At 49.9% G+C, this 23,393-nt stretch overlaps 6 protein-coding genes across 6 annotated transcripts; 2 read left to right on the top strand and 4 right to left on the bottom strand.

Annotated features, from left to right (window-relative positions):
* Nucleotides 1-4,392: 4,392 nt before the first annotated feature.
* Nucleotides 4,393-5,447, bottom strand: tif35 (translation initiation factor eIF3 core subunit g; the record flags this gene model as incomplete). Its single annotated transcript, XM_058449339.1, has 4 exons — nt 4,393-4,442; nt 4,505-4,676; nt 4,744-5,365; nt 5,431-5,447. 4 exons carry the CDS (start codon nt 5,445-5,447, stop codon nt 4,393-4,395), a joined length of 861 nt encoding a protein of 286 aa, XP_058311683.1.
* Nucleotides 5,448-7,923: 2,476 nt separating this feature from the next.
* Nucleotides 7,924-8,433, bottom strand: N7498_002278 (VOC family protein; the record flags this gene model as incomplete). Its single annotated transcript, XM_058449340.1, has 3 exons — nt 7,924-8,043; nt 8,097-8,299; nt 8,367-8,433. The coding sequence occupies 3 exons, from the start codon at nt 8,431-8,433 to the stop codon at nt 7,924-7,926; spliced, it is 390 nt and encodes a 129-aa protein (XP_058311684.1).
* A 1,834-nt stretch (nt 8,434-10,267) lies between these two features.
* N7498_002279 (class I SAM-dependent methyltransferase) lies at nt 10,268-11,022 on the bottom strand (the record flags this gene model as incomplete). Its single annotated transcript, XM_058449341.1, has 2 exons — nt 10,268-10,314; nt 10,404-11,022. The coding sequence occupies 2 exons, from the start codon at nt 11,020-11,022 to the stop codon at nt 10,268-10,270; spliced, it is 666 nt and encodes a 221-aa protein (XP_058311685.1).
* A 4,281-nt stretch (nt 11,023-15,303) lies between these two features.
* Nucleotides 15,304-16,927, top strand: N7498_002280 (uncharacterized protein; the record flags this gene model as incomplete). Its single annotated transcript, XM_058449342.1, has 2 exons — nt 15,304-15,770; nt 15,826-16,927. The coding sequence occupies 2 exons, from the start codon at nt 15,304-15,306 to the stop codon at nt 16,925-16,927; spliced, it is 1,569 nt and encodes a 522-aa protein (XP_058311686.1).
* Nucleotides 16,928-19,247: 2,320 nt separating this feature from the next.
* Nucleotides 19,248-20,752, top strand: N7498_002281 (cation diffusion facilitator family transporter; the record flags this gene model as incomplete). The annotated part of the gene is made up of 7 exons (XM_058449343.1): nt 19,248-19,326; nt 19,392-19,441; nt 19,489-19,533; nt 19,588-19,735; nt 19,789-20,018; nt 20,067-20,301; nt 20,355-20,752. 7 exons carry the CDS (start codon nt 19,248-19,250, stop codon nt 20,750-20,752), a joined length of 1,185 nt encoding a protein of 394 aa, XP_058311687.1.
* A 147-nt stretch (nt 20,753-20,899) lies between these two features.
* Nucleotides 20,900-22,598, bottom strand: N7498_002282 (cytosine permease; the record flags this gene model as incomplete). Its single annotated transcript, XM_058449344.1, has 3 exons — nt 20,900-22,002; nt 22,067-22,283; nt 22,338-22,598. The coding sequence occupies 3 exons, from the start codon at nt 22,596-22,598 to the stop codon at nt 20,900-20,902; spliced, it is 1,581 nt and encodes a 526-aa protein (XP_058311688.1).
* Between the last annotated feature and the right edge of the window lie 795 nt (nt 22,599-23,393).

Genomic DNA, 23,393 nt, shown 5'->3' on the forward strand with positions numbered 1-23,393 from the left:
GGCCGACCTGGGCTCGAGGTGGGTATGGCCCTAGCGGGTCAATAACAGGGAGGATGTATTTTCCATTACAGCCCTAGAGTCAGATGTCCCAGCGCGGACACTCGGCAAGCAGGTCGCTGCAGGAAAACCAAATAAGATGAAACTAGACAGGATAGAGGAGATGATCATCCCCCAGGATACCCGTGCAGACTTCCCTCCCCCAGCCGCATGACAGTGGTTGACGTATCAGACTTTGGAGATCTGCAGGCCAATAGAAGTGCCGTTACAGTAAATGGATAATTATTCGTCCGTGGCAAGAAAAAACAAGAAAATAGATGCCCTGGGTCGGTGATGCCCAGGCGGACTCGGGCGGGCTTTTCTCCATCTTGATTCGAATTATTCTCGTTTCTTTGTCTAAGTTTCCGTATTGATTAAAAGGAAAACGAAGCGATCGGCACTTTTCATTCAACCAGGTGCATTGTGCAAGTTGGCAATTGCCTCACCGACAGATGTCTGGGGCGAAATGTCAAGCAGCACCCAGACAGCGTCGAGACTCTTTGGACCAATTCGGTTGCGCTCCCGAGAGGTGCTTCGGACGCGTGCTGGGTGGCCATCACACACCCCTATCTGGGAATGATGGCTCCACAGGGATGCCTAAAGTAGGCGCAGCGGGAGGAGTGGGTGTGCGGTCCGTACCCGACAGCGTCTTCCAGAATGGCGGTCCCGCACTATTCAGGCTGCCAAAACCGCTAATCCAAGGAAGCCCAGTGGCTTGGCTAAGATCTGGTAAAGTGAAATTTAGATCCGAAGATCCTGGTTCGTTTACGTGGACCCTAGGCCCGGTTAGCCCTGATTCGTCCTGATCGTGTTGACGGAAGCGCATTGGTGGCTGGGAGATCGGCCATCCCACAGGGGGCTAGCTGGTTCAGATGGCAAATTGCAAAGAGCGACAGAGAAGCACCCGGCAGTGTTTGATTGGATAGATCCGATCGGGGATCTGATCAACGGGCCAGTCATTGGTAGTGGAGGGTATGTTGTGCAGGGCGGCTCCCCTCACGGGCCATTCTGTTCATGAGACGGTGCCAAACGCGGTACTGGGTGCAGGGGATGACAGTCATCACAGGTGACCGAATCAATGATGAAATAGGAAGGGATATTGGGTATTTGACTTTCGGCGGACCTCATCCGCCCCCCCATGAGCAGCACGTGCCGGGGCGGTAAACAAGTTCCTGTCCTTTGATGCTGTAAATGACGTACCGACCTCCACTTTTCAGCATAGAAAGCATCTAGTTTACATACTATTAGTCCAGTGTGAACGCTCGGGTAACCCTGTTGTTCTGCAGGGCCCCTAGTCGTGTTGAATTGAGGCTACGGTAGCCGATATCCTCCTAGTAGATCGATCCACGCTCCGTACCGTGCCGGGGGTCCACTCCGTCGTTCCCCACCATTTCTCATCTATCACAGGCAGAACGGGTCGAGTACATGGCACTATATTATGAGGTACATGATAGTGCGCACCTGAAAATGTCCGATCCTGGCTCGTGTATGCGGAGAGTCAGGAATTTCCTATCCACTGCAGGTACTGCCCCCATCCCAAAGTGTAATTTGTGTGTGCTAAGAATGGATCAAGATTTGAGTTTTTTTTTAACTGAAAGAAGTGGTCCTAGGGTGCAATACTGCACAAACTCATCAATCGAACCATGGATCCACGCTCCGGGCCAGGCAAATCATCCGGGGGAGAGTTTATGAGGCTGTTCAGGGTTGCATATTCTCCTGAGACATTTTCTGTTCCCGCATTTGCAGCGGTCCAGGGATGGGGGCACGTGCCACTACCTTGCATGCTCGTTATGAACTGGAAGACAATTGGTGTTTGGACGCGAAAGGAATCAGTCTGTACGACTCTTCGTCATTTCATTTTGACCATTTCCCGGGCTGCATCCAGCCGTGCTTAGGTTCTGACAGGGAAGACAAAGGACTATCAGCCGAGGAGAGCGTCGGGACTGGGGTTTTCTCATTACATGGGCCGTTTCACTTTTCGGGCGCAGACAATGATTATTCATTGGCCAGAGACAAGCAGCGTGGTATACCGAGAGGGGCAGCCGATAATATTCTGGACTGCCCGGCCCCTGTTCCGTGACCCCGGCTCTTTATGCCCGTTGGTCTAGGATCTTGGATCCCACTGTGGATCCTATCCTGGACCCCAACTACACCTTCAAATGATCGCATCTAACAGGCCGGGCTTTGTGTCAGCATCACCTAGCTCCTGAGCTCGGCTCCCTGGGCAATGCCGGGAGAGTCGTCGAAACCGCCCCACGAACCCCTTACGCGGCTTACCTAGATACCTGGTTAGGTAGATTGTTGACTTCTACCCTATCCATCGGGATCCATGGCACCGAGTGCTGTCTCCTACATTTAAGTTCGAGACAGCTATTGATCATGCCGGATATTCGCTTCTCCACCAGTGGGGCCTAAAATAGACAGAGCGGAACTTGAACTCAGGTACCATGACAGAAATCGGTAATTCCGTGCGAGACCCATATTTTGACAGAAAGGTACGGAGTGCTGATCCTCGAGGCTAGTAACTTAAGGGGAAACTAACGGTTCTATGGTTGCAGTTTGCTCCATCTCCGCGAAACTCAATCCCGACTCTCAATCCAACGTCTGGACACAAAGTTTGGCGATCATTGAAGGGTTACTTGGGGCGACAGTCGACCTGATTCCCGGTAGCTCACTGCAGATATTCCGTTGCCCCATCGATCGATCATCTCGTTGCTAATGCCAGTGGGACTTCACCGGAATGCCACAACGCTCACATTGGGCAGTATGCCAGTCTAGTCATCGCAAACCTTGATCACCCTGGACCTCCAACTCTCGATGGCGATGAAAGTGCTGGCAATAGAACCAGGGGGAAATGCAGTACGCGAATGTCTTTCGGGCAAGGATTGAACATGACAGCACAAAAATATTCATCCGACCAAGGATCATATGGCTCTTTGCGAGACCTAATTTGTCCGCTATCGCCTGGAGGCTCGCCACGAAACTTGTCGGGAGCTCAATATACTTTGGATGGCGTCGACTACAGACCGGTTGAAGCGCCTCCAACGTCTGTACAGTACTGAAAATCCGTCTTTGCTCAACATCGTAGCAATCGGTCTTAGCCATTACCAGCCATCCCTGGGCAACGGCAGCCAACCCGAGGACGACGCCTGGTAACACGGGAGAAGGACCTAGATAAAACTTGCTCAACGGGACGAAGCCGACAGGGTGGCTTCACGAAGAACTGCCCTTCTCGTCGATTGCTTCGGGATCGTCTCACAACGGCCTCTAGAGAGACCAGGGTCTTCCGCAATGTTACTGGGACTTCGGAACGTCGTGAACGCCTTTCACATGTGTTCTCCTGTCATACTGCATGCCGCAGTGGCGGCGCAGTCAAAATCTGGCGGCCTAGTGATGTTGTGGAGTTGCAGGAGAGGGCCAAAAAAGGACAATGCATGCTCTTCCCTGCTAACGTGAACTCTTCCTAACGGGTCAACTAAGGGGCCAAATGCCGAGAACCCAGGTAAACTTTTCCAAGTCTCTTTCCTGATTTGAATCACGGATACGACGTGATGCAACCCCAATTTGCCTTCGGGAAATTACGTCGGTCTGATTTGAACGGAAATATGCTCATGGAGATCTAGATAGATCTACGCCGTTGCAATTGAGTGCCGGATCTGGGATCCGAGCGCAAATAGCCTCGAACGTGCGTTTGGAGGCGCAACCTTCTCATTGCTTCGGCGAAGCGGTCACCTGCGGCCTTGACAGGAGGAAAAGTTAGTTCTGTGCTCCCGACTATCCTGGCACTGCCCGGGTACCCCGAGGCTTGTCGTGAAGGCGCTTCTTACGCGGATTACGTCCCGGCAGATGACAGGATCACCTGAATGTTGATATGGAGGATTGTCATTCGTGTGCAGCACCTGGCTTTGCCTCTCCCCATTCATAAGCGGACGTCCCAAGTTACTGACATCCTTGTCCGCGGACAGCGAGAGAGTTAGTCGCAACGAGGCTACGGAGAATTGTTTGACGATCTGGGGTAAGGCTTTGATAGCCCCCTTGCGAAGTATTAGGCCCCAAGGCTGGAATGAGTGGCAAGTAAACAAAGCAAAGCAGTAACCATGATTGTATTGGAGTATGCCGGAACCGGGTACGCAACCCATTCTCTATCAATGAAACGGATCACGCAAAAATCTCTCAACCATTGCTTTTGTATAGACTGACGAATGCAAATAAATGACATGGTGTCTTTTGAGGAATCATCATTATCAATCAATCATAGTACAAAAGGAAAAGAGCTTCGCCCAAGTGGTAGGTAGGCCCGCCTGAAAAGAAAAAGAAAACGGAGCGAGAAATGTCGTAAAAAAGGCGAAAAACAGATCAAGTGCGCTTCGCGAACTCCACACGCAAGATAAGGTGGCGGTAACCGACTGCAAACAATGTGTGTTAGTGCCTGGGACTCCGGGAAAGAGTGGGAAGGGGGAGATCATACAGCCGTCCATTTTGTCGCAAGCAAGCTGTGCGTCCGCCCGATCGGCGTAGGAGATGAAAGCGAAACCCTTGGCCCTCTGGGTCTCTCTGTCCCGGGCAAGGAAAACTCTGGTGACACGACCGAACCGCTCGAAGAGATCCCGCATCTCTTGTTCCTCTGCCAACTCGCTGACCTGTTGAGAGCAAAAGAAAAAAGTTAGAAAATGCACCAAATAGCATCTCCAAGGTGTAAACACGTACATTTGTGACACGCAGAGTCGCAAGATCGTCCTTCTCGAAACGACCACCCATCTTCTCGCCAGCAGCAGCACCGCCCTTCCGCAGGTGAGGCGGCACGTAGCCTCCAGAGCCAGTACCGAGCGAGCCGGCCTTGTCTTCCTCAGTAACGCCCTCGCCACCAGCAGTGGGCTCCTCGACAGGTGCCATGGTGTCCTTGAAGGGACAGCGAGCTGTGAAATGCTCTCCGGAACAAATACGACACTTAACCTTCTTGTCCTTGAGCTGATCCTTCATGCTGCCCTTCTCACCGCCATCCTTCTCGGCCTCCTTGGCCTGAGCCTTCCAGTTGATGCTGGGGCGGAAGACAATGTTCTCGCCGACGGAGGTAGTATCGAATGTAGGACCGGGAGGGTGGCCCTTCTCGAGACCGAACTTGGGCCACGAGCGGCGCTCGGCGACCTGAGGGTTGACGTGTTCGCGGACCACGGAGGTCTTGATGCGGCGGGTAACCTTCACTTTCTTGTTGTCATCGTTGAAGCGGTAGGAGATGACGGTCTTGGTGCCATCTTTGTTGCTGATCACTTGTTGCGCGGGGAGCGCGGAGGGGTCATCGAATTCCTCGTCATCGGCCCAGTCGGCACGGCTGTAAATTTTGAGAGAAATGGTTAGAGTAGAGAATCGGAAGAATTTCGGGGAGTCAGCACTCACTTCCCGAGTTTAGACATGGTGTGTGGTCGTGTCAAGCGGTAACAGCTGAATTTCTAGGATTTCTTTCAAAGGCGAATCCGTTGTGGATTTCGATTCGCGGCGATTTTGCTGTGGCGCACGCCGTGGCTGGTGTGCCCGGAGTCATGTGATCGCATAGTGCCCCGGTTTTCGGGTGTCTATATTCTTCTACCATTGAACAATCGACACAGACATCGTGTTAATCATCTGGTAAAGGGCATGCAGCTGTGAAGCTGAACCTATCGTGCTAAAAAAAATTCATGTGCCAAATCTCATCGAATCCCTGGCCTTTTATTCATCCATGCTCCTTTCAACTTTCGCAAAACTCATTGCAGTATAGAGTCACAACGGAAAAAATTCCACTTCCTTGGACCATGAAAGCCTTGCCATCTTTCACCTGGGAAGGAAGTTTGAAACAGCTTCATGATGAGGCTTTAGACGTAGTCAACTTCGACTGTGCCTAGGGGCAAGCTCTACAGAGCCGAGGATTTCTCATCATGTTTCTGCTTCTTAGATATTATACACGTTCCTAAAAGCTCACAATCTTTCGAAATACCTCCAAGGCTCAATGGCATGCCTTGCCATATTTCCGTAGACGCAGATAATTATATGGCAACGGAGCCAGATACCCAGCCCCTACCGATAGAGCCGCCGCCAGCCAGAACTTTGGATCACCCAACGTCACAACTCCCCCTGTAAGGTGATAATCAACCGCATTCTCTACTATTTCCATGGCCAGCATAGATACCAAGCTCATTCCCATGGCGGTCCGCGCAGCCATCATCCAGGAGAGCTGATCAGCGCCGCGCCTAAGTAGAACTGTTTCGAGGGCTATGGAAGTCGTGATACCAGAGGCCACTGGCACGGTTCTTGTCAACTTTGATCATACGACTTGCGTGGAAAGGAAAAACTCACTAGAAGCAACCATGATACTGCTCGTTCCGAGCTCCGAGTAATACGATTGTAATAACCACATAGCAGAGAAGTCACCGGCGGTGCAGCCAACGAGGCAGCGCAGGGTATTTATCCCTGCTCGGTTCCATGTAGAGTGACAAGTCCAAAATGGAAATTGAAGTGGCGAGAGAGACTGAGATGGAAGCTTGGGCTTGGTTGACTTCTCGTCATGGCAGGTACTTTTGCGGCGCGCGGAAGACCTTTGCTGGGTTGCATGGCATGTGCGTACAATAGAGATAGAACGTATATCGATCCCAGCCCTTCGAAGACCGGACAGCGATAATGGACGATTCATGGTACAAAATTGAAGTGCATATTGTAAGAAAGAGTCCAGGTGAATGCTTTTAAGCCAGTCTCCGCGACGGTAATGATTTGTAAGATCCGTATTATTACGGAGTGCCAAGCCCCGTGGCACAAATACCTCACCCGGACTAAACTACATACATTTAGAACATACATTAAGTAGTGTGGCTCTTGACCATTAGCATTAGGATGAAATTTTACAGTCTTCACCATTCTAACTTTTCCCGCCAAAATCAACCTCCGTCGGCGCCTCCCAATTTGTTTTATACACCATTCTAGACACTACTTTGTATTGTGAATGACCTTGGACTTCGCTGGCCTGCTGTCTTATAAGAACCCCATTATTACATTGCTTCATCACATGAAGAAGAAGAAAATACATCTTTACTATCACAGCAGCGCGACTGACTCGTCACATACTACAAGCTAACATGACATTCTCCATGTATAATCCCATGGCCTTCCACGATGAAATATATTTCTCTACTAAACCTGGGCCTACAGGACCACTTCCCCACAATTTGCTGTCGTCTTAGTCGTGTCTAGTATCAAACCACCACATGACATTCGGAAGAAATGCTGGTCGAAGAACTCCGGCAAGCGCCTGCCGGGTTTGTCGTTGATTGAAGCCGAGGAATTCTGGACTCGTTTAACCCATGAATCAAAATAAAAGATGCCGTCTCGCGGGACGTTAAGAAGCTAGGCTAGAATATTCACCATTTTCTGCCACGGTTGCCTGGACGGATTCTCGATATGGTACATCGAATAGGGCGTCGTGTTAGAAATCAATAATTCGCAAAATATCGCGGCAAGGTGTTCGATCGGACACCGGGAGAGGCTACGATCAAAGGCCGGAAGCGCTTTTAACGTCTGCGTTGATTAAAACAGGAATGCGAAATGCTCGACTGGATTCCAGTGCCCGTTGTTTGTTGAACCAGTAGTTAGGGCGATTTTTACAGCCATTAGTCGGAACATATCTGGATACCGATGCAGCATCTACACGTATTGTACTCTAAGCTTTTGAAGAATTTAGGTTGACCTACGTGATGGTCTCGGCGAACTATGAGCCGATTTAGAAGAACCAAAACGGGAAGTTGATATTGAACCATCCTAGCGAAATGTGTCTCTCTCTGCTTACAAGACAGCATGCTTCAAGACTCTTTGTGGTTTCGCATATCCAATTCGTAAGGATTATTCCGAAGTACCGTTTCAAGTCATTCACTTGTAAGTGTAGATCGCAAAGTTGTTGCTCTCACTATCCTCGAAATACTGGAACAGCCCCTTGTTGCCTTCGGGAATAATCTCGCTCGCCTTCTTGCCGCCATTCTTTTCAATAGCCTGTCATTCATTAGCCGATCACACTCTCTCGTGTCAATCCATAAGCCACCTACCTCCATGGCAGCACCAATGTCATCCACGTAGAGGTATAATTTGGTAGCGCCCGTGCCGGCTGGGATTTCTTCCTCCAGGCGCATGGCACCTCCGAGGGGGAAAATGCCGCCTGGGACTTCGAAGGTTTGAAGCTTGTGCGCGGGAAAACCCAGAGTTGAGGTAGCAAAAGTCCAGTTGAAGACCGTCTTGTAAAATGCAGCTCCTACGAGGCCGACGTTTTAGCTTATGCTGTCGGATAAACATAAATGTATAGAAACGGGACGACTTACCGCGATCCACGTCCTTGGCAGGGATCTCGAGCCCTACAGGTGTGCCAGTAAGAGGAATAACAGACATAATGCCGAGTTTTGAGGGCCGTGAGGATCGGTGTGTTGTTTGAAAGATGACTGTAGTGATGACCGAGTCAAATCCGTTCATTTGAAGCAGCTTTATATACCCCAGTTTTCCCAACCGACCTCTTTATCCTCCACGCTCTGTGCTATCGTAATCATTGGCGTACCCAGTTGTTTCCATGATGGACGAACCTATCAAACGGCACCATTTCCAAGAGCGACTTTGTTTCTTTGTTCCGTTCAGGCCAGAGTTTGTCCGAGTCGTGGTGTCGGAGTATCTTGCTCGGATCCCTTTTATTCCGAATCCTTCATGATCTAGACATTACCTAAGCATCTTATTCTCCGAAACGTAAGTATTTCATCTCCATAGCCCAGGCGATACTGTCGAGGTCTTCCAGACGGAATACTCCATGGTTTCTGTTGAAAAAAAATTCTGAGACAATCTACGACCCCTGCACATGTGGGCATTTCGTCTAGTGGGACTTCTCCAACAGTTTCCAGCAATAAACACGACCCATGCACCGTAATCAGCTCTATATAAAAGACACGGAAAACATGCATGTCATGCCACTGACAATCCACGTCACATTGCAACACAACGAGCATGATGGCTTTTCCACAGTATGGTCTTTCAGGCTATGCTCTCCTCTCCTACGCGGCCTGTGCGCTGGGGCATTCAGACTGATTCGGTATACTGTTTTTACTCAATCTCTAGTTAGGGATAGGTCAGAAAGTTTATAATGCCGCGCTTGGTGGGCGCTTGGTGGAGACTTGAAAGCCGTGGACACAGCGATTTACAGAAGGTACAGAGCGAGAGGAACACGGGCTGGTGGCGTGCGCCACTACATACCCTGGTAGAATCAAACCTCGGCTTCAAGTGGCGTTCTTAGCTTGTTGAGGCGCAATTAGTCTTCAATTTACTAGAGGTCCACGGAGATGCTCGGGTTCAAGGCGCAATGAGCTTGACGTTTTCCTGTTTCTCTTCGTTTTTCTTGACCTAAAAGTCTCCCAATAGAGAGCATTCCAGCCAAAGTTGGTTTCTTTGTAGTATCAGAGGTGGTGAGTGTTCCCGAGTGCGGATTCTTATCTACCTAGAGATGTCTGTGTAGCGGACATTTCCTGAAGATAGGCCTGCTCACCCTTTTGCTCACTGAGCCTTAGCAACAGGTCGAAGTGTTCCTGACAGTAGGTCTGGAGGGTCGCTAGGTTTACCGAACTGCATATGATTTGGAACCCCTACCTCCTGGTATTGGTTGGCTCTTGCCAGCCTATCGTTTGCTGAACAGCCCCACGGGTAGTTGGCTGTTGTACGGGTCATAATAGGGTATTTTATAGATCCTGTTCCTATAATTTGAGCTCTTGGGACAGAGAGATACAGTCGACAAGATGTAGGCTGTCACTTATCACTCTAAAAATTCGAGCATCTGGGCAACGGCCCACCTTACGTGGGCCGTACCAGCTGTGGGTAGACGCCCAAGAATGAATAGAAGCGATGATAGGGATCAAGGGTCGTGGGAAGCATAAACGAGAACCAATATTAGCCCCTACCGGAGTTGGTTTTCTACGGCAGTAGTACAGCTATCGTCATATAAGAGGTAGATGAAGACGAAGACAACGCGGAAAGGAAGAAAAGGGGTGGGCGTGGGTCAAGCCAAATTACCAGACCTATACGGGCCGAGAAACAAAGCGTGAGTATCGGGAGGGTAAACTGTTTTCGATTTCTACTGTATCCAAGAAGCTACTTCCATGCGAGCATTTCACACTGCAGCGCCGCATACCACGCATCCTCCGTCTCGGCCCATTTTCTTGAGGCGAGCAGCGTCTCCTGTATCTCATCCTCAGTGATGCCAGCCTCCAGCCAGCTCCGGTGTAAGGGGTCGCCGGGCTGTAACTGGCTCTCAGCCCGATTAGCTAGCCACTGTCGAGTGTTTGCCCCCGAGAACACTGTGCTTCCAGTACCGATATGAACCCTACCCCCGTCAGCATCAAAACCCGCCCGACGGAACAGAGCGGGCATAACAGGCGGCGAAAGGTCTGCTTCAGGATCCCCTTTAAGTACCGCTCGGCGGAAATTCCCCACCCAGAGACGGTCGAGGTCCATACTCCGCGGGTAAAAGTGCTGTTCGATGGTATCGCGCGTGGCCAGGATTCCTCCGGGCTTCAATAATCGTCGCATCTCGGTAAGTGCCTTAAGTGGCATGTCCGGTGGTGGCATATACCCGAAGGTATGAGCGCAGAATACGACGTCGAACGTATTGTCAGGGTAGGCGAGCCCTTCTAGGATATTGCCTTCTTCGAAGCCAATGGAGCCTGGTTCTTCTTTAGGAATCCTGGCCTCGTTGGCCGCTGTCTTAGCTCTGCCTAAGACATTCGCCGAAATATCGATACCGACCGTTTTCCCTTCACTAGCGTATTTGACAAAGCCTAGGGTAATGGTACCAGGCCCGCAGCCGACATCGAGAATATAGTCTGTCTTCTTGATGTATGGGAGTAGAAAAGCAGCCTCCGACTCAGCTGTGCGAGTTTGCTGGGTTGCGACAGTCTGGCTGGAATATCCCTGCTTGTAATTGTTCATTTGACCGGTGCTTGCCATAGTTCTGACAGGTAGGTACATAGTAGTTAGCATACTGCCCTATGACCCAGATTGCATACAAGTCACACAAACCTAGTTAATTCTTGCAGTTCTAAAAATATATGCTTGGTGTGAAATGGACGGGACATTCAATCAGTGTCGCGTTCTTCAGCTTTAAGCTGATAAGGATGCCGGTTTCGCGATCTAGCACTACGGATAATCCAATCAAAGCGGGCTGACCGGGCCTGCACCGGGATTAAAAGTAATAGCGGCAAAGGGGGACTTTGGCGCCAAATGGCTTTGCGCCGAGCTTCTGCGGGGTTCACATCGACTAGCTACAGTGGGATTAGCGTAGACCGGACCATCGCTGTGCAGTGAGCTTGGCCTAGACTGAGGAATCAGCAATTGACTCAGATTATCTTTGCATTATTCGGGTAAGCCAATGCGCCCGCTTCAGAGTTTCGGGAAACATCCCGCTGACTTCTCAGAACAGGTTAGCGACTACTTTTGTATCATATCACTAATCAGGCGCTATATTGCGCAGAGATTCTAGCGGTTCTCGGATAGTGCTGCTAAGGAGGATGGGTGTCAGGTTATGAAGAGGTAGTGAGGTAGAAGTGTTGATACTTCCGTACCGAAAATCAAACCCCATCTTAGTACATACAGTGGTGTAACATAAGTATTTGACCTCGAGTACTTTAGGATCCACTTTTAGCCTGACCGCTTTATTATACCGCCTACTTTATTAGTACACCACACCTCGCGTTTCAACGCGCTTGCTAACATATACGCTACAGTTAACGCGTTATAGCAGTCTTTCTTACCTTATTATGCCTCCTATACGTGGGAAGAGAGGCCCAGAGCTTAACTGCCTTACTAGGGCCAAGATCTGCGAATTACACGCTACAAATGGCTGGGGTGCAACAACCATTAAGAAGATGCGCTTTCCCGATATTCCACGCTCAACAATTCAATATACCCTTACCCAAGAGGCAAAGCGTCAAAAATAAGAAAGCCTTCCACGCTTAGGCGCTCCAAGGAAGCTTACTGAAGAGGATCGTGACTATATCTACGACACTATACAAGAAAAGCCATCGATATTAATTAAAGATCTACTTAGAGAGGTCGATTTTAAGGTCCATCGCCAGTCAATTTAGCGTCTAACCCACGAAATGGGTCTTCGAAAATGGAGGAAAATGCAGCGTCCGGCACTTACGCCTGAACATGCTACGAAACGGCTTCAATAGGCACTCGAATACCAACACTTCACTCCTGAAGACTAGGCCCACGTCTACTGGTCAGACGAATGTACAGTTGAACGTGGAATAGGCCAGCGGCAAGAATGGACGTTTACACGTCTAAAAGACCAGCTTTTTCAGCATTCAAAAGAAGGCTCTCAGGTTCAGATGGTTCCGGCGCGAGGGAAGCAAATTAAGTAGATATTTTGGGCTGCTTTCTCTGGCTTACCGCGTCGATCAGGCCTAATTCCATTATTCGGAGATCCTACGTCTAGAAGAGGTGGTGTTTCTTCACGTACGATTGAAGAGCTCTATCGGCGTATCTTACCTACGCTACTTAATAGTATTGATAATAATGCTATTTTTCAGCAAGATAACGCGCCCGTTCATACTGCATATATTGTACGGGAAGCTCTTAATGAGCTTAACTGCGAGATTATGGAATGGCCTCCTTATTCACCTGATTTAAACCCGATCGAGAACCTCTGGGCGCTGCTAAAAGCCGAAATTCTTAAGCGTTATCCTGAGCTAATGCGCCTACCGAACAACGAATCTACGTTAGATCTATTGCTAAAAGCTGCACAGGAAGCCTGGGAAGGCCTAGATATTGAATTATTCAAGCATCTATCAGAAACTATGCCTCACAGGGTAGCTGATGTTATTAAGTATGAGGGGTGGCATACTAGCTATTAGACTGAATTGAATTTCAGAGGTTTCTGCCTGGCAGTATTAGAAAAGTGGGTCCTAGGCCGAAGTACTCGAGGTCAAATACTTACGTTACACCACTGTACACTAAAGCTGGTGTCAATACGAATACCGCGGTGGACCGGAGATATAATTATCCTTCCATGTTTATTACTTATGTAATCTAGAATCCCCCTAACGTAATTCCCGGCCGACCTGGCCACCCGCCCGTCCCGGCCACCCACCCCCATTAGAAGATTTTAAATCGGCATATCTCAACCAAAACGGATTAATTGATATAAAACTAGTGATTATTACAACGATTGATCTTATGCCCAATCACCCCGCACCCGCTACACCTTGGCGGAGCCCTTTTGGCTGGCTGATCTGGCTAATTAGGCAGATCGCCCTGCGCATGCGATGCTAACCTAATACCTTCAACTGGTTGGTTTAGCTGCTGAGCTAGCTGTAGGCCCTCTTCGACCCATAGGCCATCTTCACAGGGTATCTGCCTAGTTGACCGATTGCGTTTTTGTCGTTTCTTCTCGTTCGCTGCGCGTAGATTCGCATTTTCTTGCGCTAGTAGCGCAGTGTTGTGTAGCGATATGTAGTGGCCTTTGATAATCTGATCTAGTATAGTTTTTGATGGGCTCGGAGGGCTAGTTGACCGTTGCTTTAGTAGATCCTTAAGCATCGAAGCTTGCTTTTGGAGCTGAATAACAGTTTTTGGCGTTTTTGGGGTGAATTGGCTCGATCTGCTGCTTAGTCGACTACCCGGTGGTGTAGGCGTTCGGAGTGAGATATTAAGTTTTGAAAGCACCCTTTCTGGATCGATTGGCACTAGACTAGTAGCTACGAAGCTATTTCGAATAGTATTTGGTTGAAAGGCTTCTAGCCGCGCGCGTTGGTAATCGTCCAAGAAATCAAACTTGTCGATATGGTTATAGCCTACACGCGCAAGATCGCTTACGAAGCGACCGTACGCGCGTTTAAGTATAGCAAAACACCCAACATTAAGCGGTTGTAGAAGATGCGAAGAATGCGCAGGCATACAAAGCGATATAATATCGTTTTCTGCGCAGATTCGGTCGAATTGGGGTGTAAGATGGCTTCCGTGGCCATCAAGAATCAATAGACGATATTTGCCTCGCGTATGGGTAGTAGTCGCTGGAATAAAGAGTTTTTGTAGCCACCGTAGGCCAATCTTATCGGTAGTCCAGCCGTTATTTGAGACCTCGATTCGCCAGTCTCTTGGTAGGTTATCAAACCAACCCGTAATAGCAACTTGGCCCTTAAAGATCACGCATAGCGGTAGCGAATAACCATCCGCGTAGATTGCTTCGATAGCAGTAACCCATTCGCGATTTCCTGGCTGCAGAATAGATCGCCGACCGTAGTATTCTGCCCGCGTAACCACCTTCTGCGCTGAAATAAGACCCATTGCAAATCCTGTCTCATCAAAGTTGTAGATATCCTCCGATTGTATACCGTTCTCATCGATAACGCGTTGTACAGTCGCAAACCACTGTCGTAGCGATTTCGGGTCTTCGTTTAGGGCGCGCTGGTAGTCATATCTTCTTGAGAAGCGTGTGCGAAGCTCATCGCGCCGTTGAATAAAGGTTGATGGCCAATTTTTGCCTACACTAGGCGGAGGGGTCTCGCCGCGCGCAGTAAGTAGGATATTAGCCATATCTCGCACAGTAGATGGCCTAGGCGCTGCTCCACGCGTATCCATAGAGATAATCCACCTAGTAAGCGAATCCTCTTCGTATTGGGTCAATTTATGACCAGATGGGCGTTTCTCAGCGCGTGAGGTTTGGCCGTGGGCGCGCGTTTGTAGTGTTGAACGCGGTATTGCGTATAGCTTCGCTACTGCGCGGAGAGATTTGATGCGGCCATTTTTAATATCATTAAGGGCTAATAAGATCTTGCCCTCCTGATTGGCTAATTTCTGCGAAGATTCAGAGCGTTTTGGTGGCATAATAGGTGGTTGAAGTAGGTAGGTAGGTAGGAAGACGCGGTTTTGGATGGGGTGGCCAGGACGGCCGGGTGGCCAGGTCGGCCGGGAATTACGTTAGTTATAAAATTGGCAGACTCAGAGATAATTGTCCAGCCAGAGTATTGATGATGATACCGTATACGATAATAATAAAGGATTTAGCTCTGGATTTCAGGACACGAGGTCTCTGGTATGAGAATCCCCTCCCCCGCAGCCCTATCATCTAGCACAAACACCAACAAATAAAACACAATTTCTGGGGGACCCTCCCAGGGTAAGCATACGGATGCCTTGGCGTGGCTAGTGTATTCAGCGGGCGCGGCCTAAAATAAAATGGAAACCGCGACCCCGATCGGTGAGGAATTATTCTATTTCTCCAATATGGCATTCCTGTCCCTCCCTCTCGAGATACAAGCTATGGTTATTCCCCGTGTATCATCGATTGGTGATCTGGCCGCTCTATCGCGGTCATGTCGGTCAATACATCGCCTGTGCGATATGAAAACACGCGAGCGGTGCTACCAGATCCGTGTCGAACCGAAAGACTACAGCATTAACAAGACTTTTGACCTCGTGATGGAGATACTTAAGAAACCTCAGCTGGGAAACTATGTACGGGAGATCGTGCAGACTAGGGAGCCCAGCATGGAGCACCACTATGTCCAGACGGCAGAGCAGCGCGAGCTCAGTGCGGGCGACAGGGGTCTCCTCCGCGCGGCTGTGCAGAAGGCGGGTTTTGCCGGCTCCCAAGAAAGCGCGGTGTTCAATATGCTCATGCAAAACATCACGAAGCCTCCTGGTGAAATCACGGAGCCTTTCAGGTTCCCAATTACTGCTTATGGATACGAGTAAGAAAGTCAACTCCTAGTTAGTTGCTTAGCTGCGCGCTCACTAGACGAACAGCCATGGTGAGATTCACGGCACCTTCATTGCACAGGCATTGGCCGCGATTCTCATCTCAGTGTCACCCAATCTGGAGTCCCTAGTGATGACACAGCCTTTCAGTGTGTTCTCTGGATTCTACAGCGGTTTCGAGAGGCCCCAAGACGACGGTGTTCAGTTTCCCCTCCATCGACTTCTCAGTCGGGCCAATGCGAACCCGGCTAGTATTGCGTATCTTCAAAATCTTCGCAAGGTGTACATGATAGTCGACGATAGGAACTCGGATTACCGTTTCTACATGGCCCTCGACTTCTTGGAATGCGCAACGCTTTTCGACCGCCTCCCGTCTATCGAATCCATTAGCACCGATGCCCTCTGTGACGACGAAAATGCCGAGGCGCGCGTAGTGCTGGAGCCCAGATCGTCCAATATTAGCAGAATCCATATCCGCCACTCTGCCCTCCCAACAACCTTTCTCGTCTCTCTTATTCAGTCCTGCAAAGTACTGCGAGAATTCCAGTACACCATTGGTGGCCGGTGCGTTTTAGGAGGTTGGTATGTGCCATTCAAGGCCAGGACCTTCATCAAATCAATTTGCCCGCACAAAGACACACTGGAGGTCCTGGATATCGACGCCGAGAACAACATGCACTATTTCCAACCCTCTTATTTCGAGGAGGGTCGGGTTGATCAGGGAATCGATCAAAGTACGCCCGAAAGTGACAATGACGATGATGATGAACGCCAAATGCTCCGGTCCTTCTCGAGTAACAGCGGGTCACTGAAAGAGTTCCGGGCCTTGAAGCGACTGAGTGTGGGCATCGGGTTTTTGGTATATTTTGCCATGGGTGTCAGGAAAAATAACGAGCCAAGACAACCATTTCTGCTGCCGGAGGCTCTCCCCGAGAGTCTGGAATATCTTTGCATTCGGGGGTACGAGAAAGGGAAGTGCAAGAAGTGGGATGCACATATTGATGCCTTGGTCGCGTCCTTTGTCTCAGGCTCATCGGGGATCAAGGAAATCGTAGGAATTGAGGAAATAATTCCCAATTCCGAGGATGTGGAGGATCCAGACAATAACGAAGATTTGTTGTGGATTCCGATGTATAGTGTTGACGACTAGGCCAAGGTCTATTCTGACTCAAAGAATCTTCCAAACTTGTTTTGAATACAAGATTTGTCTAAAAGCTACCCAAATATTTCTAAAACTTGTATCTATGTACCGGAGAACCTCTGCCTGGTGGGTCTGATCAGGGCAGATTATGCTCTTGCTCACTGAGCATGATCGTGGATTCTCTTTTCCTCGATACCTGGGGATGCCGGAGTACAAGGTGTTGCACGTTATCTGATGACAGATAAATTGGTTGGGTGTCGCTGCCCCGTCGTTAGTTGAGGCCCCCATATGTGATTGGTGACTAGCATGCCCGTAATACCTGTACATAGACGAGGTGGTGAGACTTGAAGTCTGAGATAAAGTGATTGTATTCGTCCCGAACGTCAAGGTTATGTTCTCGGGCTTTCACCCTGCTAGACTTTTTTGACCCGCCTTTAGACTGAAGGGCACGGCTGATGCTCGATTTCGTTGCTTGTAAAGCGAACTCGTCCCACAGAAAAATCGCCATCTCGTCGAAATACAAGGCAGGCGTTTCAAGCAAATGGTTGCATAAAGCCTCGAGCATAACCGGTGTGATGCTAAGGGGTCGTCAGCCTTTATTTAGCGGTGCTTTAACGCTGCTAAACATCCGTAGATCGGAGGTATGATAGTACTCCTATTACAACCAGCAGCTTGTGTTACCTCAATTATAGATAGCTCGCCACTATGGATCATGCCATAGATAACCTCATATTGAGAAGGAGCTAGGTTTGGCGCCATCTTTAGTTTAACCGCATATGATTGATTGTAAAGATGTGCCTCCCGACGATAGCTGTGTTGGAGGAGGGGTACGGAGGTGTCAGATCTATTGAAATTACAAGTGAACACATGATTGTAGTAACTAATTCGTAATCTCAGTTAGAAATGCCCTGAAACGAACGTAGTGAGAGGAAGGGTTTTAATCAACACGGATGTACGTGCGCACGAGACGTTGCCCTGAAACGAACGAAGTGAGAGAAAGGGTTTACCTTCGCCCGCAGGGAAGACCCTTGTGCAAAAAGTGGTTGGCTTAACTACGTATGGACTGTTCTGCCACGCACGCTTCCCATTCGCCTTCGCAGCGCCGGGTACCTGCCTTATTTTCGCCTTCTTCGGATTAGATCGTCTTGGCTTAGGGTTGTAGGGTTATTTGCACATATTCATGCAGGTTGCTCTACTTTGATTGCTTCATCATATGCTTGTCACCCTCCATTTTATTGCAACGCTCTGTACTTTATTGCCATTATGGTATCTTCACCTGGTTTATCCTCCCTTTGCCACTCCTCTTTGGTTTTGGTGTCCCTAATCGCCTTTGCTCTGGTTGTAAATATTGCATAGGTCTGGCGACGGCTATCCAATGACCAAGATGTCCCACTCCTTAAATTGAATTTCGTTGCTCCCTTATGAAGCAGGATGTTCATTGCTTTGTAGGGGGTGTCAGGTGATCTATCACCAGCCTATTACATGCACCTTGTCATTGGGCAGCAATAAGCTCATTTCTGCCTGGTATTATGATTAGATAAGATTTATTTAAACTTTCGGCTCTCTATGCCGTCCGTTCAAGCGGCAGATTTCTGGAGAGCGATTCAGCATTCGATATCTTACTCGTCGACTTTCTCCATCTTCTTACAACACATGTGTGCTCTCACATTCCATTCTAAAATTACAGTCCTTCGTTTCAGGGCTGATGCGCGCGACGCGCGCGTCTTCCAGTAGTTAATACACGTCCAATTGACAGGGGTACTCCGGAAAAGCTCCCAAACTAGACTAGTGCCTCTTGGCCTAGGGACTGGAAAGTCAATCGAAGAGTGTAGGCAGTTTCGGGACACACTGTACAGGTACGAGACACCGGATCTCATTATAAGGCTTTAACGTTCTCCGGGTATTAATGTGGAATTCAAGTGGTTTTCATTTTCTAATATTCAAAAAAAGTCATTTTCAAGGATCACATCTTTGTTCTTTACGTATAGATCACGTCAGGACGGCTGTTCTGCTTGATAGGTTGAAATCTCCCATATCGGTGTCGAACTCCTTGTTATTCACCCACGAAAAAATTAATTCCGAGTTTGTCTGTAAATCTGACAAGTGGCCTTCGACTCATTTCCAGAAGATCTCCTGATCCACATGGGCGTAATGGCGCAGCCTGCAACAGCTGAGTCACAAGGTTACACCAAGATTGCCGCCTACGATTTAAGGAATAACGCTAAAACTTCAAGTCGCTCTTTTAGCTCGATCACGTTCCCCCTTCACAGACAGATAGAGGCCCTCATCATACCTAATACTTGGGAATTCCTGCGTGATATTGCCACTTATGTTCAAATTATCTCGTGTCCAACGGCTAAGCGCCGTGATTGGGTTTTCCTTATGTTTCTTTGTAGCAGAGATTTCCGGTGAGCTTGCACACAGCGAATGATACTCAAATACTACGGATCGAAGCTAACTTGTCTTTCTGTAGTCGGTTTCTATACTCATTCACTCGCATTGGTGGCAGATGCCTTTCACTATGTATGTTGATTGATGGACCCTTTGTTGCCAAGTCTGACAGGATTCAGCTCAATGACATCGTCGGTTTCATGATTGCCCTTGCCGCAGCGGTCGTAAGTCGTACTCCAAATCTCCCCTTGAATGAGCCTTAGCCTGATCACATACAGGTCGCCGATAAAAACACTCACCCGAAAGCTCTTACGTTTGGTTGGCAACGAGTACAGCTACTAGGCGCTTTCTTCAACGGGGTTCTGCTGTTCGGTCTTGCAATTAGCGTCTTCCTACAGTCTATCGAGCGCTTTGTCTCTATGCAGCGTGCGTCTCTCACATCCTTACCGTATAGTCAATACTAACCGCTGTGATTCCAGGGGTTGAACAGCCAAAACTGGTTCTGATCATGGGATGTGTGGGACTCGGTCTGAACATACTCAGTGTGATTTTCCTACATGGCAAGTCTCTGCAACAATCGTCGTTGCGAGAACCACTTCTAACAGCTCCCATAGATCACGACCATGGCCATGATCATAACGGCAGCGATGGCCACTCGCACGACTCGCCAAATGAGGACTCGGCCTCTATCAGTCTAGTTAGTGAGAGAGTGAGTACTACCTAGCTTTCCGTTTCTTTCCCGGGCTGACAAGAGTAGCACGTCCACCACAAACACCACACAAATGCATCAGACAACGCCTCCCGCGGATCCAACCGAGATCTCGCCATGATGGGCGTTCTTATCCATGTGCTGGGCGACTGTGCCAACAACGTCGGAGTCATTATTGCCGCTGCTGTGATTTGGTTTGCGCACTATGAAGGAAGGTACTATGCCGATCCGGCTGTGAGTATGGGGATTGCGGTTATGATCTTCCTCTCCTCTATTCCTCTTAGTATGTTTCATTTCGACTACCCATGTCAATGCACACGACTAACTACAAGACAGTCCGACGAGCCGGTCTCATTCTCCTTCAAAGTGCCCCACAGGGAGTCGACCACGACGACGTGAAGCACGACCTCGAAGAGATCCCAGGTGTTCTCTCCATTCACGAACTGCATATCTGGCGATTGAATCAGACCAAGTCTCTTGCATCGGCGCATGTTGTTCTGGACGATGATAATACGCTTGATTTCGATAATCTTGCCAAGACCATTCGCGAGTGTTTCCATGCTTATGGAATCCATTCGCTAACACTTCAGCCTGAAATACTAGCGCAGCGGGTCACTACTAGAACCGATACGGAGGATAGAGGTGGGGCCAGACGACGCACGCGACAGAGCTCGGAGGAGCAGTGCAAGTTTGCGTGCGGAAGCCTATGTCAAGGCCTCGCGTGTTGTCAATGATTTACTACTCATTGGGCTGGAAGGTTTAAATGGAAGAATAGTCAATGCAAATGCAAAGTTCAATTATAAACAGGCCCACGCAAGGACCGATGCACAAATATTACATGCTACCCAATCCGCTATGTACAAGAAATAAAAGCTCCAGGCTTACCGACCGAAATAACGAAGCTCAAACGGTCTCAAAGCACAATACGTGACGAACGAAAAGGCAAAGCCCAGCTCAAAGCCAACATCACCGCCATAGGGCGCCGCGCCCGCGTGTTTCGCGATCGGGCCGACAAACCACGTTTGGCTCATACCGGTGATCATACCGGCGATACCGAAGCAGAAGGCGATCGACGCGGCAATCCCCAGGGGCAGCTTCTCGGGCTTGTCGTAGATCTCGGGTTTATAACCGCCGAACCCACGCTTGAAGATGAAGTGGTCGGCGACGGCGATTCCAGAGTAGATGGCCAGCCAGTAGGCAATGAAGTTCATGAAGTTCTCCAAGACGGTTTCGAAGTGGGAGTAGCCGGGGATGGCGATGGCGAGGGACACGCATGAAGCGAGGAAGGTCCAAATGAAGCGGGGCACGCGCTGCGAGAAGCGGCTCAGGACTTGTAGGGTCAGGGAGACGGAGTAGATGTTGGGGCAGTTGTTGGCGATGATGGACAGGGCCAGGATCACCAGGCAAAACTTGCCGAATCCGCCGAGAGGCTCGAGGACGGCGGCCAACAGACCACCGTTACCAGAAGCTTGGTAGCCGGCGGCGTACTTGTTGTTACCACCGTTCAGGTCGGTGGCAGTGAAGACGGCGATACCCAGCATCTCGGTGAAAAGCAGGGGAATGATCAGACCGAGCCAGGTGGCACCGAAAACCTTGCGACGGCTGCGGGTAGCCGGCTGGTACACGGTGTAGTCGGCGGCGTAACTAGTCCAGCCAGTTGCAAACCCGTAGATGGTCGAGCCGAAGGACAGGACGCCGCCTAGCTCGGATGTGCCGGTATCCATGGGAAGGTTGAGGAAAGCTCCCGAGTGGGCGAAGCAGCCCAGCACGATGAAGAAAACGATGCAGGTGGGGATCCAGCTCCAGTATTCGTAGGCGTGAACGACCTTGTATCCGGCGAAGGTGATGAAGAGGGTGCAGAAGGTAATGATGAGAATACCGGCGAAACCAGGGACATCGCTGTTGACCGCATTGAGGAGCTGGGCACCGACGATGGCGTTGGCGGCAGACCAACCGACACAGGCAATGACGTTCAGGATAGCAACTAGTAGAGAACGGACACGTTAGCAATGCCGATCATCCGGTACAGTTCATACTGCGCAACTTACCGAACTTCACGGGCCACCATCCGAACCAGAAACGAGAAAGCACCATCTGGCGCAATCCGAAAGCGGGACCGAAGCAAGAGAAGAAGCAGACCGTCAAGACTCCAAGCAAGTTGAAGAAAATACAGACGAGGATAGCATCGACGAAGCCCAAATAGAAGAGGGATTTGCCGAGCACACCAATGGCGAAAGAGCTCACGACCATGTTTGCGGCCAGCCACTAGGTCCGGTCAGTGGGAAGCCCATCGGGCCATCAAGAGTTGCAGGAACACACCATGCTGCCGATGTTGAAGTAGGACGTATCCGTTTGCTCCTCCGCCGGCACGCGCTCGATGCCTCGCTGCTCGACGTGGAATTTCCCGGCGAGGCGCTGGGCCTTTGCGTAGAGGGAATTGCCATACTCGAAGCTCTCGCCGGGGACGGCGTTTTCTCTGCCCTCGTAGCTCTCGGAAGTTTCGTTGCTGCGGCTTTCGCAGGCATTGTCGACCTCAGGAGCCTTCTCAAGGTCGACATCGCGTGACCCGAACCCGATCATGGTGGATAAAGTGGAAGGCAGCTACCTGTATAGACTGCAAGGGGGTGAAGAGCGAGGCTCAGCTCTACAACCCAAAGGAACTAGGTAGGTAAGGAAAGGAAGAAGACAGTCACATTCTTTTTTTTTTTTCGAGATCCACCGGCACCAAGCATGCTATATAGTCGCGACCAAAATTCTTTACAGTGCGCGTAGCCCCACAGCGCGGGCGTGTGGCGAAGAACAAGATAGCGGTCCTGTCGCGTGGGACCCCGGTAAAAAATTCTGGAAAGAAGCAAATGACAAGCCCGTCGTCCCCACATCCTTGGCCCAACCACCCAATAAAATAGACCAGCTCACGGGCTAGCTTATCAGCAGTCCGAGGTTTCACAGTTTCATTGCCCTCGCTTCCAATAACACGCGACCGTTGGTTGGTGGGTCGATCAGACCTTCCGATAGCAGCCGTGCGTTGATACGTCGGTGATAGCTGGCGCTGACATTCAGTATCTCGCATACTTTTCCAACCTATCTCGCTATTGGCAATCACCCCCTCGTTCCATGCCTAGCTGGTTTCCATGCTTGTCATTGAGTAAACTTTCTATACCGAGTGAGACGGGAGCCGCCGATGTGCGTCGAACGTTCCCTTGCTGTATCGAACGCTCTGCCCTACCCTCACCCTAGTTCGTGCGGGGAACTTGCATCCCCCTCTAACTCAATTTCGCCCGTGACGTGTGGCTCTCTTTCCTTCCGAGCGTTCCTATGGAGCAGTCTTTCTCGACGCTAGGGAAGGCGACGGCGACCCTCCACGAGGTTAACCGT

The sequence above is a fragment of the Penicillium cinerascens genome, assembly GCF_028974065.1.
Source record: "Penicillium cinerascens strain IBT 15544 chromosome Unknown contig_1_segment0_segment0, whole genome shotgun sequence".
NCBI classification, from domain to species: Eukaryota; Fungi; Ascomycota; class Eurotiomycetes; order Eurotiales; family Aspergillaceae; genus Penicillium; species Penicillium cinerascens.